This window comes from Etheostoma spectabile, unplaced genomic scaffold (genome assembly GCF_008692095.1).
Source record: "Etheostoma spectabile isolate EspeVRDwgs_2016 unplaced genomic scaffold, UIUC_Espe_1.0 scaffold433, whole genome shotgun sequence".
Classification (NCBI taxonomy): domain Eukaryota; kingdom Metazoa; phylum Chordata; class Actinopteri; order Perciformes; family Percidae; genus Etheostoma; species Etheostoma spectabile.
This window is the reverse complement of record NW_022605608.1, coordinates 544,661-558,266: the sequence shown is the minus strand read 5'-3', so window position 1 is coordinate 558,266 and position 13,606 is coordinate 544,661. Positions and strand designations below refer to the sequence as shown.

At 41.2% G+C, this 13,606-nt stretch overlaps 1 protein-coding gene across 2 annotated transcripts in view; it reads left to right on the top strand.

The window, feature by feature from the left end:
- LOC116686652 (ras-related protein Rab-35) overlaps positions 1–7,741 on the top strand; it is an 18,728-nt gene extending 10,987 nt beyond the window's left edge. Inside the window, exons 4-6 of one of the 2 annotated variants that reach the window (XM_032511670.1) lie at positions 4,081–4,205; positions 4,370–4,494; positions 7,436–7,741. In XM_032511670.1, coding sequence (XP_032367561.1) covers positions 4,081–4,205; positions 4,370–4,494; positions 7,436–7,564 — 379 coding nt within the window. In that variant the 3' untranslated portion in view covers positions 7,565–7,741. The remainder of the gene's footprint in view (positions 1–4,080; positions 4,206–4,369; positions 4,495–7,435) is intronic. The other variant, XM_032511671.1, reaches the window with a different exon arrangement.
- Positions 7,742–13,606: the final 5,865 nt, after the last annotated feature.

Below are 13,606 nucleotides of genomic sequence, written 5' to 3'. Positions count from 1 at the left end.
GATCGCGATTATTCTCATGATTATTTGTTGATTTTAACCAAAACAAATTTTATGCTTTAGGCTATTTATAACTGGAGAGGGAGTGTGATGGACGCTAGGCTACTCACAGAGAGACGCCTGATCATTATGAACGGGTCCAGCACGGGTCGAATGGTGGATACACACGTCGTGTGTATTAAACGTCTGTATCTTCACTGCGCTGCATTTTTATGAACTATGATATTCTGGCCATGGGTCACATCTCTGGTCCAGGTCCAGGTCCAGGTCCAGGTCCAGCAGCTCCGTCTCACGCTGTTACTCTACCAACTGAAGTTAGCTGCATTCAATAACTTCTTCTGTGTTCTTCGCCGTGGCGGCCGCGATACCAGTTACCCGCGGAAACACTGGTACAAATACAGGTTTGCCCCTCGTATTTAACAATATACAGCTGTGTTAATAAAAAATTTAAACTGTAGACAAATATCAGAAGTGTGGACCGGCGGCCGCTGTGTGGCGGGGCGTGGAGTAAGTGGAGAGAGAGTAGGATGAGAGAGCGTAGAAAGATCCAACACAGGCACGGCTTTGCAGACAAAATGGGTCATGTAACGCAAAATTAAACCATATCCATATAAACAACATTGCAGCGGATGCGAGGACATTAGCACCGGTGCGTCCTAGAGGAGCTAACAGCTAACAGACGCTGCTAGCTAACAGCTAACAGACGCTATTAGCTAACAGCTAATGCTACTAGCACCAACTAGCACTGGTCACTGCTGTTGTCTGAAAAACAACTGATGGGACAAAATGTTGCGTTTACTGGTAAACTGGTAAACTTCAAGACCGACGTATAACCGACTGCTATCTGTTGAGTTTTCCTCCCGTTACTCTGTCCTCTGTGACTGTCTACATCTAGAAACTAAGCTGCACGGGGTGCAGTGAACTACTCTGACTGGCTCATGAGCAGACGGTAGATGGGCTTTGCAAAAAACCTGGAGTGTTCTATGAAATGACGTTTATAAAAAATAATTGCGACTCGATCACGCAAATTTGATCGTGGGAAGTCCAAATTGTGATCGCGATTAAAATTCGATTAATTGTGCAGCCCTACCACAAAAACAATTAAAAAAGTTAAAGGACTCTCGATACAAGTACCATATTCCAGATATTTGTGTTCCTGTACAATTTGAACATTGTCATCATGTACAATGCTATATATCCTTGTTGTGTTGTTGTGTGTTGTGTGTGTGTGTGTGTGTGTGTGTGTGTGTGTGTGTGTGTGTGTGTGTGTGTGTGTGTGTGTGTGTGTGTGGTGTGTGTGTGGTGTGTGTGTGTGTGTGTGTGTGTGTGTTTTTGTTCCAAGGACTTTAACTTTCATTTCTTTCTTTCGTTTGTATTTTTTATACATTATTTATCAGAACTATTATGTATTGTGATGTTCCTCTGTTCTGTTATGTAACAAATATTATCATATTATTCTAGTTAGAACTCATAAATAACTACAATAACTAATATTAGGGAAATCTGTTATGTACGTCCCTGACAAAAGTCTTGTCGCTTGTGTACAAATTGACCTGAGTGCCGCTGAAATATATTTCTAATCAAGATTATTTACAAGAAATGGCTCATTTTAATCCCAACAGCTTTTGTAATAATGTTTCAGTGCAAAAAGAAACTGTCAAAAGTATTTTAATATTCAAGCTTGGTAAAGCCCACTGAGTCAATTTTTGCAAAGACATAGTGTTGTCGCCTTGTCATGTGAGCTTCACCTGGGACTAATAATGGATCAATTAGGTCTCAGGTGTGTATAAAAACAACCCCAGTACACTAGACCTTCACATCAACTGCAACTAGACCTCTGCAAACATGCCTAAGATTCACCCTGAGACTAAAGTTTTGATTCTCAAGAGGCTGAAGACCAGATCCACTGCTGATGTGGCAGACACCTTCAATGTGTCTCAGCGTCAAGTACAGAGGATAAAAAAACCATTTGAAGACACTGGAGACGTTTTTGACAAGCCCAGGTCAGGCAGACCCCGCAAGACAACTGCTCGAGAGGACCGTTTGTTGGCTTGAAAATCCAAGGCCAGCCCAGTTTCCACTGCAGCAGAGCTCCACCAGACCTGGTCCACTGAAGTCCCTGTGTCAATCAGAACGGTTTGTCGGATTCTGTCTTGAAATGGCCTCCATGGTTGAATCAGTGCCCAGAAGCCAGCACTAAACAAAAGACAATTGAAAAACCGTGCAGCATTTGCCAAGGCCCACAGCCTGCTAAAAGGATGGACGCTGGAGAAGTGGAATAAAGTGGATTTTTCAGATGAATCTTCTGTTGAATTACACTACAGTTGCCGCAAATATTGCAGGAGACCTACTGGAGCCCGCATGGATCCAAGATTCACCCAGAAAACAGTGAAGTTTGGTGGCGGAAAAATCATGGTCTGGGGTTCCATCCAGTATGGGGTGTGCGAAAGATCTGCAGGGTGGAAGGCAACATCAATAGTCTCAAATACCAAGAAATCTTAGCTACCTCTTATATTCCCAACCATAAAAGAGGCCAAATTCTGCAGCAGGATGGTGCTCCATCGCATATTCCATCTCCACTTCAAAGTTCCTCAAGGCGAAGAAGATCAAGATGCTCCAGGATGGCCGGCTCAGTCCACAGACATGAACATCATGGAGCATATGTGGGTAGGATGAAAGAGGAAGCATGGAGACCAAACCAAAGAATATTGATGAATCTGGGAGATGCGGAGACTGCTTTCTAGCTATTCCTGATGACTTCATCAATACATGGTCTGGATCCTTGCCAAACCGCATGGATGCAGTCCTTCAAGCTCATGGAAGTCATACAAGATATTAAATTTGAATCTCACAGCACCACTATTAATTTTCTGACATATTTAGTATTTGTAGTAAATTTGTTCAATTTATGTATAGGCGACAAAACTTTTGTTTTGCAAATTTGACCTTTCTGTCTTGTTAAATAATAAATCTTTTTTTAGTGAAACTAATTTATTCCAGTGCATTGAACATCATTTGGGAGGGTTTTAGCTTTTCATATGAGCTATTTCTTACACCAATTGATTAATTAAAAGTCAGGCTAATAGCAGGTGTTTCTACAAAATAGATAAGCGACAAGACTTTTGTCCGGGACTGTACTAGATCTAGTAGTTTTTGTTGACTGTTAGCCGAGATCTTCAACTGGGGCACCTCAGAATTAGTGCAGGGGTGCTGCCAAATTAGGTTAAAAAGACTATTTTTTGAAAGTTTAATAAAAAAAATGATTTAAAAAATCATTGTTTTTGCTGCCCCAAAATGTAGAAGAGCTTTGATTTGGTTGCGGCTCTGTCTTTTGTCAGGGACTGTATATCGGATTTTTAATTGACCAAATATTTGTATCGGTATCGGCCTTAAAAATCCTTTATCGGTCGGGCTCTATCCCGCACTACTCCACACAGCCTCTTTTTATTAAATTTGATATTGAACACATTTGTTTCTGTGTTTATTGTTTGTTACATTTCATATTCATGTTTAATATGTTTGTGCATGTACCAACCACCAAGGCAGATTCCTTGTGTTATTTACTTGGCAATAACTCATTTTCTGGTTCTGATTCTAAATCCTTTTCTAGGGCTGGGCCGTACATCAATGTTGTATCGATATCGCGATATGAGACTAGATATCATGTTAGAGTTTGGTAATATTGTAATATTTTAAGTGTTGTCTTTACCTGGTTTTACAGGCTGCATTACAGTAAAGTGATGTCATTTTCTGAACTTACCAGACTGTTCTAGCTGTTCTATTATTTACCTTTACCCGCTAAGTCATTAAATCATTTCTGGAGAATATTTATAAAAAATCTCATTGTGTAAATAACATTTTGTTAAAGCACCAATAGTCAACCATACAATATCAACACTGAGGTATTTGGTCAAGAATATTGTGATATTGGATTTTCTCTATATCGCCCAGCCCTATCCTTTTCTGATTTTTAGGCGCTTCTTAGTGTTGTGTTCTAGCTGACACATTATGTGTGGATGTATGTTGTAGTCCGGAGTTTCCTGATGTTGAAGGCTGACTGTCTCTCTCCGTCTGCATGTTCAGATACTACAGGGGGACGCACGGGGTCATAGTGGTGTACGACGTCACGAGTGCCGAGTCCTTCGTCAACGTCAAACGATGGCTACATGAAATCAACCAGAACTGTGACGATGTGTGCCGAATATTAGGTGAGCTTGCACCTTTCACCATTCAAGGAAAGTCTTAGGCACCGTTTGCCTAAGAATAGACTCTATTCTGGAATGTATTCGATGGCATTGAAAAATGAGTTCCAGTGTGTTTTGAGTCCAGACGGTCCTGTTACATCACACCGGCAACCTTTTCTGTCTTTCAGTGGGAAACAAAAACGACGACCCCAACTCCAAGGTGGTCGAGACCACTGACGCGCAGAAGTTTGCAGAGCAGATGGGAATCAACCTGTTTGAGACGAGCGCAAAAGAGAACATCAACGTTGAAGAGGTAAAGTTGTTGTTTCTGCCATCTGACCAGTGTGCAGACCAGTGTTGGGCAAGTTACTCAGAAAGTGCAATATGTACAGTATTACTCCTTGAAAAAAGTAATACCATTACTTTGCTCTCTTTTAAAAGCCAGACAATTTTGTACCTTTGGCGCATTGCGATTATGACGGCGGATTTGCTAAGCAGGAAGGAGAGATTTTCAGGAGAAGAAACTCATCTGCTTGTGTGTTAAGTGAAAGCTCATGAGCAGATCATAAATGGAAATGATCACTTTCCGCTACCGTAAGATAAAAATGTGCCAAGAATTTACCTGAACACCTCCCTGTAAGACCAGCACCCCCGTGGGTGCACAGATGAGCGCAGGTGCATTTGGTATTTAGACGACGTCCCAGCCGCTCTCAATCCCGTTCTTAAACCTTTCTACCACCGATGTGTTGCTCTTTTGATGTATATATGAGTTTCTCCTAATGTCAGCAATTGATTTTTGATTTTTAAAGACACTTTCATTGGGCGTTGCATTGTGCCGGGTGCAAGATAGGGCCCTGAATATCAGTTGTATTGTCTAGGGTCAGTCTGCATCGGACTCTCCAGGTGATTTATTTAAATAATACATTCTTTTCCATTTACACATACATAATATTTTTGTTTACCAAAAAGTCAGAAATATCAGGAAAATGCATAGATTTCTGTCAAATAAGGGAATAGACTCATTGTCTTTATTATACTCGGAGTGATCAGGCTTAAAGCCCCCCCCCCCGAAATGCTACTCTGCCACAAGCTTTCGCTGCCCACAAACTGCAGAACTGCAGACATTCTGCATTCAGGCTGTTACTGTGTGATGCGAAGACTGTCGCACATTAACATAGGCTTATTATGTAGTTATTTCTGAGTTTTACATAAGCTTCCATAATGAAAAGGACCTGGCGATCCAGATTTCCACAACCGTAGTAACTCGCTGTGCCTGCGTGTGCAAGGCAAGAGAAGAGAGGGACGCGGCTCTGCTCACAGGGACATGTTGGACGACGTCGATGTTCCACCAGGATCAGAGCCTTTATATCGTGACAATACGTCCAGCTGTTGGAAGTATTTTGCTTTCCGTCATCTTTCGTTTGGGTTTTCAGCCCTGACCTAACGCGCGCTAAATTACGACGAGCGTACCCGTCACGTCGTCGTATACAAAAGCCGACCACGGCCCAAAAAAAACAATCACATTTGGGCAACGCAGTAACGCAGCGTTGCTTGGATTAGTTTCGAGACGAGTGCAAAAAAAAAAAAAACATCAACGTCGAAGAGGCAACTTGTTTGGAAATTGTATCCCTTACACTACAGGTTACTGTGGACAGTAGTCTTGCTTTGCCAAACCTTCCTCCACAGCGGTGCGGGGGAGGATTTGGTTAGTCCACACAGCATTCCGGGATGGGAGAATTGTGGATTCCTCTGTGGAATATGTTACTGAGTAATGTGTTACAGCCCAACACTGGTGCAGACTGAGGTGTTTGTGTGGAGTGGTCTCTGGGACATGTCTGGTATGCATGAATGAATGAGGCAGCGTGTCTGAATGCTGTCCTACCTGCTGATCAGCAGGCCGTCCCAGGGTGCTCCCTGTGCTCTGTCTCATTGTACACAGCATTCCTTAAAGCAGTGGTTCCCAAACGTTTCCTGCAGCTTGTTGTTTAATTGTTTACTGTTAAGATGTTTTTTTAAGCTTAGAATTGATATCAAGATTCTCTGCCACAATTTGTTTCTCACGAAGTGTATTGTTTATTGCACCTGACAGTCCTTTCACAAACTTGTTGATGCTTTGCTAGCAGTGCAGCAGAACCATGCACTTTTTTGTTCATATTTAGCGTAGAACCACTGTTAAAACTCCCAGCGCCCCAGTTTGGGATCCACAGCCTTAAAGGGAAATACACTTTAGGGCTGCAACTACCGATTATTTTCATGATCAATTACTAGTTATTTTCTCAATGTATTGTTTGTTCTATAAAACATTGAGAGAGAAAAAACTCCTAATTTCTCACAATCAGAATTTCCTAAAGCCCAACTCGACATCTTCATATGGCTGGCTTAGCTTAGCTTAGCATAAAGACTGGAAACCACTAAACTGTCCTGTGTAAAGGTAATAAAACACACTTACCAGCACCTTTTCTGTAGCCTGCTAAATTACACATACTATTTAGTTATTTTCTTAATATTATGGTAGGACAACCAGTGGAGACTTCAGGAAGTCCGGCATCTAACCCCCTGTACAGCTACAAATAGGCACCTTTTTTCTTTCTTTTTTTTTTCACATTTTAAGCAGACAACATATAAGGTGTTATCTAACTAACTGTACAGTTGCTTTATCATTTTTATACTTTTTGGACAAAGCCAGGCCTGTGTGTTTGTCTTTATGCTAAGCTAAACTGTGGCTACAGGCGACTTGCGCCCAGAATAACCATTTTTTCTCAAACTGTTCCTTTAATGCTATGTAAATGGATGGTGATGGCTTTGGTGGGACACTTTCAACAGATGTCGCTATTGACCAACCAATACTGGTTTTTCAAAGCCGATACCGATTATTAGTAGTTAATGAAACGGATATTTGGAACCTATATGCATTTACAGTGAAAATGAAAATATTTTAGTGAAAATGGGTCAACGTAATACCCAGGAACAGATAGTGTCGTGGGCGGGACAGTAAGTCCGAGTCTGTGGTGAGTGAAACCGAAACAGATGGGCCGACAAAGAGCTGTAGCCGAGCCAAAGTTTTTTTAATTAATTCACTTCATTGGTTATCAAGCGAATAAAACGCTGATAGAGATCAAAAAAAAAAAACACCTCGATGATGGGTCTTATCCCTAGATTTCAGCCCCAACTGTTTTTTTTTTTTGAGCCCGTCTCTTCCTCCAGTCTGGTTGCTGTACTCACCACCCGGCGCCGGTTTTGTTCTTCTCCTGTAGATGTTCAACTGCATCACGGAGCTAGTGCTAAGAGCCAAGAAGGAGGTGCTCGCCAAGCAGCAGCAGCAGCAACAGAACGACGTGGTCAAACTCACCCGGAACAGTAAACGGAAGAAAAAGTGCTGCTAGCAAACTCCAAGCCATCCACACACACACACACACACACACCAAAAAAAAGGCCGGCGGCGTCTTTTTTTTTTCTTTCCCTCTTCACACATGCATAAACACAAGCTGGGACTCAGAGCATCTAAATTAAAGAGCAGATAAAGATTTAATAAATATACGGTGAAAAGAAAGAAAAAAAAAAAGTCCCCTTTGGACAAACTAATCATGAAGACTTCAAAACAAGTGTACAGATTTTATTAGACGTCAGATCAAGTTTTATTTGGAAGTCAGCAGACGGGCACTATTGACCTGAGGTCCTCCTTTGTTTAAGGATCTGCACGCTGACAAGTGAACACCTTAATGCTCCGATTTGTCTCCACACAACCCCCCCCCACCCCCACCCCCACCCAGTATCTCAGCCCTCCTCCTCATTCCACTGCACACGGGACATTCAGAGTCACGTCAGACTCTGCGCCTGACGAGGAGGAGGGTTTCACCTTTTTCTGGATTTTTTTGTTTCTTTCTCTTTTTTTGGGGGGGGGGTGGGGGGGGGGGCTGTTTGGTTGGGAGGTGTTTCTTTTTTCTGAGGAAGAGTGGAGGTGTCACCACCTCTCGACGGTTTAACATTTCAGACACCGCGTTACCACAGCTCACGCCAAGAGATCATGAACTGCTAGATTTTTGATTTTTTTATTTGACTTGTTGCAAGGGGGGAGGGGGGGGGTTACCCCACAGATGATGAAGATGATGTTGATGATGAAGATGATTGGTAGACGACCTATAGTAACTAATCCATGGACAGAACTGGTGACTTCTAATGTTATTTTTTCTTTGCCGATATTTTGCCAAGCTTTCCCACCCGCTCCCCTCTAACCTCCTCTTTTCTTTTTTTTTGCTTCTTATTTTTTATTTTATTTTATTTTTTTTGCGGCAGAGCAGTTGAACCGCTCCTGGAGCTCTGGGACGTCCGGCTCTGAAAGCACCGTTCACCGCAGTCTTACTACCGCTTTCAGAGGTTGCTTTTTAAATCTTTTCCTCAGTATTTTAAACACAAAAATAAAATGATACTGCCAATATTATGGGAAAAAAAATATTAGGAGCTCAGTGGCGGCTCTCATTTGCCCTGGTGCCATAGTGACCCCTGGTAGGCCATGAGGCAGGGGGAATCGGGGTGTAAGGGGACCCTCAGGAAGTGCTTGGGGCTGCCTTCCCTCCTCCTCCCTATTTCCTTCTGTACTTCTGCAGCCACTGGCCTCCCCACCCCCCCAAACCACCCACATATCAGCAGCCCCGGACTCACCTCCTGCATTCGGTCCATCAAGGGGCTCTTACTCTGGAAACTGGCTTCTCGTCGTCGTCGCGGTGATCTCCAATCCATAGCAAACTGTGTATTTTTTTTTTTTGCCCTTGCATGTAACACTTTGCTTGAAGGGGTTTGTAAAAGGTAATGCCAGACTTGCATTTAGACTGTCAAAAGATTTACTGTATTTTTCCAGCTTGCAGAATATTTTCAAGAGTTGACTAATGTTTCCAAGTCTGATGTCATGTTTTTCTTTGCTTTCCTCTGTCACAACCTACCTGTTCAATGAAAGTGTTACCGCACAGTGTTTTTTCTTTCTTTTTTTCTTTCTTTTTTTTTTTCTTTGTGGCATTCGCGATGAGTGTGGCAGACAGTGGGACTGATGATGTAAGAACAAAACAAGGACGGACTGCAGCGCTGGATCCCGGTGTGTTCGGGGCCCCGAGCTCCTCTCCCTCTGCACGTGCACCGCCAGGGTTTGCCAAGAGGCCGAAGCATCGTACAATGTCTATAACTGACATATTTTTGATCTTTATTTTTGAATTGGGAGAGTAATAAATGGAAAGAGCTATAGATATTGGCTGAGCTTCTGTTGGAAACATTTAGTTTTCAGACTCTGGGCAGACTCCGGGCTGCCAGTTAGGGATCCTGATACGAGTTGTCACGGTGGCCTCCAGGACCTAGATATGGTGTCAAATTTCACACTTTATGATTTCTATTCATTACGTGTATGTATATATAAATATATTTGTGTGTTTATATTCAGTATAGAACATACACACATAATTGGCACACCAAACTTTGCATGTGTTAACATGCCCCGTGTGCTATGGTTGCAATACACTCGTCAGCTGTGGTTTACTGTACACTGGAGAAAAAGAGATGTACTATTCAGTTTTCCCTACATGAATTTAATCAGTAATAAATGTTTTAAAGGAATAAATATTTGACACATAATGACTGATCTCATGTGTAAGTGATTTTGAGACTTGGTCTTAACTTCATTTTAAAACTGTCTTTTTGTTTATTTTTATTTTTTTTGTGAATAAAATTGTATGTGAGGAAGTGTGCACTGGTCTTGCTGCTGTCTGTCTCAGTGTTACGCAGGGAATCAGTCGGGATCACGTTCCAGGAGAGGAATTCCAGTTTACACACCTTCGCAACACGTTTGAAAAAGAAACAAATTAAAACGGTCTGTTTTTGTCTTTCATTGTCGTCCCTTGCTTTCACCACTAGCTAGCTGTCTGGATTTACCCTGCAGAGATCTGAGGAGCAGTTAAAGCGCAACCTAGGGTCTTCTTGTGAATGTACCGGAGTCAAACGTTCGTTTCAAAGCATATTTGGAACGGAAGTGCCACTTTTACGATTTACCGTACTCTTGTTTTTTGTTAAATGGTCTTTTGAATGGGAGTGCTAGTGGCGCTACTATGATAGCATCAAAATCATCATTTTAACACTAAGAAGGCTCGACACAACATGAAGCTTTACTCAAAGTATCACCAGGGGCTCAGTACATGAACACAATAATTAAGAACATTGTTTTTGTACACAGAATTTACCAAAAAGAAAGGTTAGACTCACTGTAGCAGTTGTCATTTACACAATCCGCCGCCATCTTGTCAGTCAAAAATAAGTTATCTCCGAATGCAAATGAACAGACTCCATAGTAGATAATGTCATTCTTATATGAGGCTCCTTTTTCAACTACAAAGTCAATATAGTTTTCACTTACGAGAAAACAACAAATTATCCGTGCATTTATATGGAATAAAGCTTTTAGGATCTTTCCATCTTTACTCTCCTCCCTCGACTGTTTTTGACTGGCGAGATGGACGGCGACCCGAAGAACAACAGCTACAGCGAGTTGTTAAAACTTTTTTAGTAAACTCTGAACACAAACAATGTTCTCAATGCTGGTGTTCATGTGTAGAGCCCCCGGTGATAATTTGAGTAAAGTTTAATGTGTTGAGCCTTCTTAGTGGTTTAAAAATAGCTATTTTAAGGCTAGCGTAAAAAGTGTCCCTAGCTCTCCCATTCAAAAGGCCAACGAGAAAACGGTAAATCTTAAAGGTGGCGCGTCAGTCCTAATTATGCTTTAAACAAAAGTTTGATTCAGGTACATTCAAAAAAATACCCTATGTTGCATTTTGGCGAGAGTTGCGCTTTAAAACGGGGTTTCCGCGGGGTCTTGAAAAGTCTCACATTTCTAAATCAAAATTTGAGGCCTTAAAAAGTCTAAATTCGCAAAAATTTCCATGGTGTTGTCACTATCTGATGTGAGTTGAGTGAAGCTGTGAGTGACTTTGCAACATGTAGCCTACAATATGCTAACGTGAGACTTCTGTAATGTCAGTACAGTCAAAATGGACCTACTTAACCAAGTTCACTGCTAGCTACAAGTTAGCATCAAACACGACAAAGGCTGTCAGTGGAATGGCGTTTTGAGCTAACGTTAGCAGTCAAACAGTCATAGATAGCTAAAACGTTTTGGAAATGATTTCCATCTTCTGTTATTGTTTGTAATGAGAAAAGTTTATTAGTTCATGGATTTTACAAATTTCAGTATGACATGTTATGCTGTAAAGCGTTTAAATCTGAGCATGCGCGACTCAAATCTGCACTCGACTCACATCAGGTAGTGACAGTGTTGTAGTTCTTTCTTTCGCTGTGGTCCAAATATGATTTGCTGTATAGTATTACTCTGTGTCACTTTTGTTCAATTTGAATACATTTATTTACTTTTGTCACTCTGCATTTGGTTGTACTTTAATGTTGTGATTTAGGTCTTAAATTTCATTCATAATGGTCTTATAAAAGTCTTTAAAAAGTCTTTAATTTGATTTGGTGAAACCTGCAGAAACCCTGTTTTCCACGTCGATGCTAACGTGCTTTGTTGGATGGAAAGGCGGGGCGGGTTTTACATTGTCAGTACTATGTTTTTAGTTAAATTAGCCTTTGGGTTGTTTTAAGGTGCCATTTAGGTTGATTTTAGAAAGAAAATGCATCACATCTGTTCAATTTGTTGTGCCTTTTTTCTGTTTCCCAGTTACTTGTTGTTTGTTTGTCTTGGCCAGGACACTCCTGAGAAAAGAGATGTTTAATCTCAATAAGGCGCTTTCCGGTCAAATAAAACATCCTTTTAGCTCTTTAACTCGTCAGGAAGACTCGTCTAATCGATGGTTTTACTTTGGGAACGTTTGTTACTAAAACAAGACATTTTTTTATCTTTAGTTTTGGGTATATAAACACGCTGGGTGAACACATGAGAAGTGGGTTGTAGAGGAATCTACAGTTGATCAGACATTTGTCAAACAGGTGTGACTAATAACAGTAGTTGCTGGAGCAGAGCCATCGTTATTGTCTGCAATTGTAGGCCCAGTTTAATATGCAATTTCATTTTATACAATGTATGTAGTAGGGGGTCCCTTCTCTGTTTGTCTTAAGGGGTCCTTGGCTTAAAAAAACATGAAGACCCCTGGTTTAACGTTAAACCAGTACATTTAAATTGTGCGTGGAGCCTTTTGGTTTGAACAGTATGTCTACATTTCTCTCTTTAGACCACTTGTAAAGACAGAAACATCCCCTGATTTGGATGAGAATGAGAATATGACTAATGCAATATTTGACCCATAAGCTTGAAGCTCTACAGCCATGCTAGCAGCTGTGGCAACAGCTTGGAGCGAAAAATGCTAACATCAGCATGCTAACACTCTCATGACAATGTTACCATGCAGATTTAATCAGGTCATATTTACTGTGTTCACTTAAGTTCAACATGTTAGCATGCTAACAACTGCTAATTAGCACTAAACACAATTTACAGCTGAGGCTGATGGGAATGTCAATAGTGTTGCAGGTATTGACTCAGAAACCGAAGTATCTAACACATTGGAAAGGTGACCTGATTGTGGCTAACAGAGGATCACCGAATTACAATTACAGGTTTTTGGTTACAGGTGTCCTGGCAATTCATCCAGTAGTTGTTGAGACACACTCAAAAACACAAATATAAAGGTGGCGCTAGAGGAAAAATAGAGGATCAACAAAATCAGTAGGATTCATCACCTTGGAACCATGGACATCTTAGCTACATTTAGTCCCAGTCCACCCAGTACAGGGCTAACCTACGGAAGAGGGTTTTTGACAAAGAGAGTATTTTGACTTTTTCTCAGAATTCTGAAATTTAGAGCTCAAATGATTTTTTTCACATGAGCCTAAACCTTCACCTGGTGGCGCTAGAGGAAAAGTCTGCAGGGCTCCAAGGATATCTGCACCAGATTCCATTGCCAAGCCATCTGATAGTTGTTGAGCTATATCAGTGAAGTGCAACTGAAATTAACATTAATGAAGCCCCACCACTAGCACGGCTGCTAAAATATATTAAAGGTATGCATTTTTTTTATAAATATTGATTTAATTCAAACCTATTTGACTTTTTATAACAAATCCTTTGTGTTAAGGCATTTTAACGACCAGCTGAGATGACAGGAAGACATTGTGACAGGTTTGCTCATGTTGTGATATTCATATATTGTTGGTCTGAGCTTCTTACGGCTGCTCATTCAGTTGGTTCCTTTGGTTTAAAATTCTGTATTATAAAATCTTTGGTGTGTCCCTTCTATCTGCCATTGTTTCTTTCTTTGCGGATGATAGTGTTCTCATATTTCAGTGGGAAAGTTCGAAGCATCATTATCTTATTTACAACATGGTGAGAACCACAGAAGGGAAGCATCTGTATTTCAAAGCCAAGTCAGGGGAGACAGAAA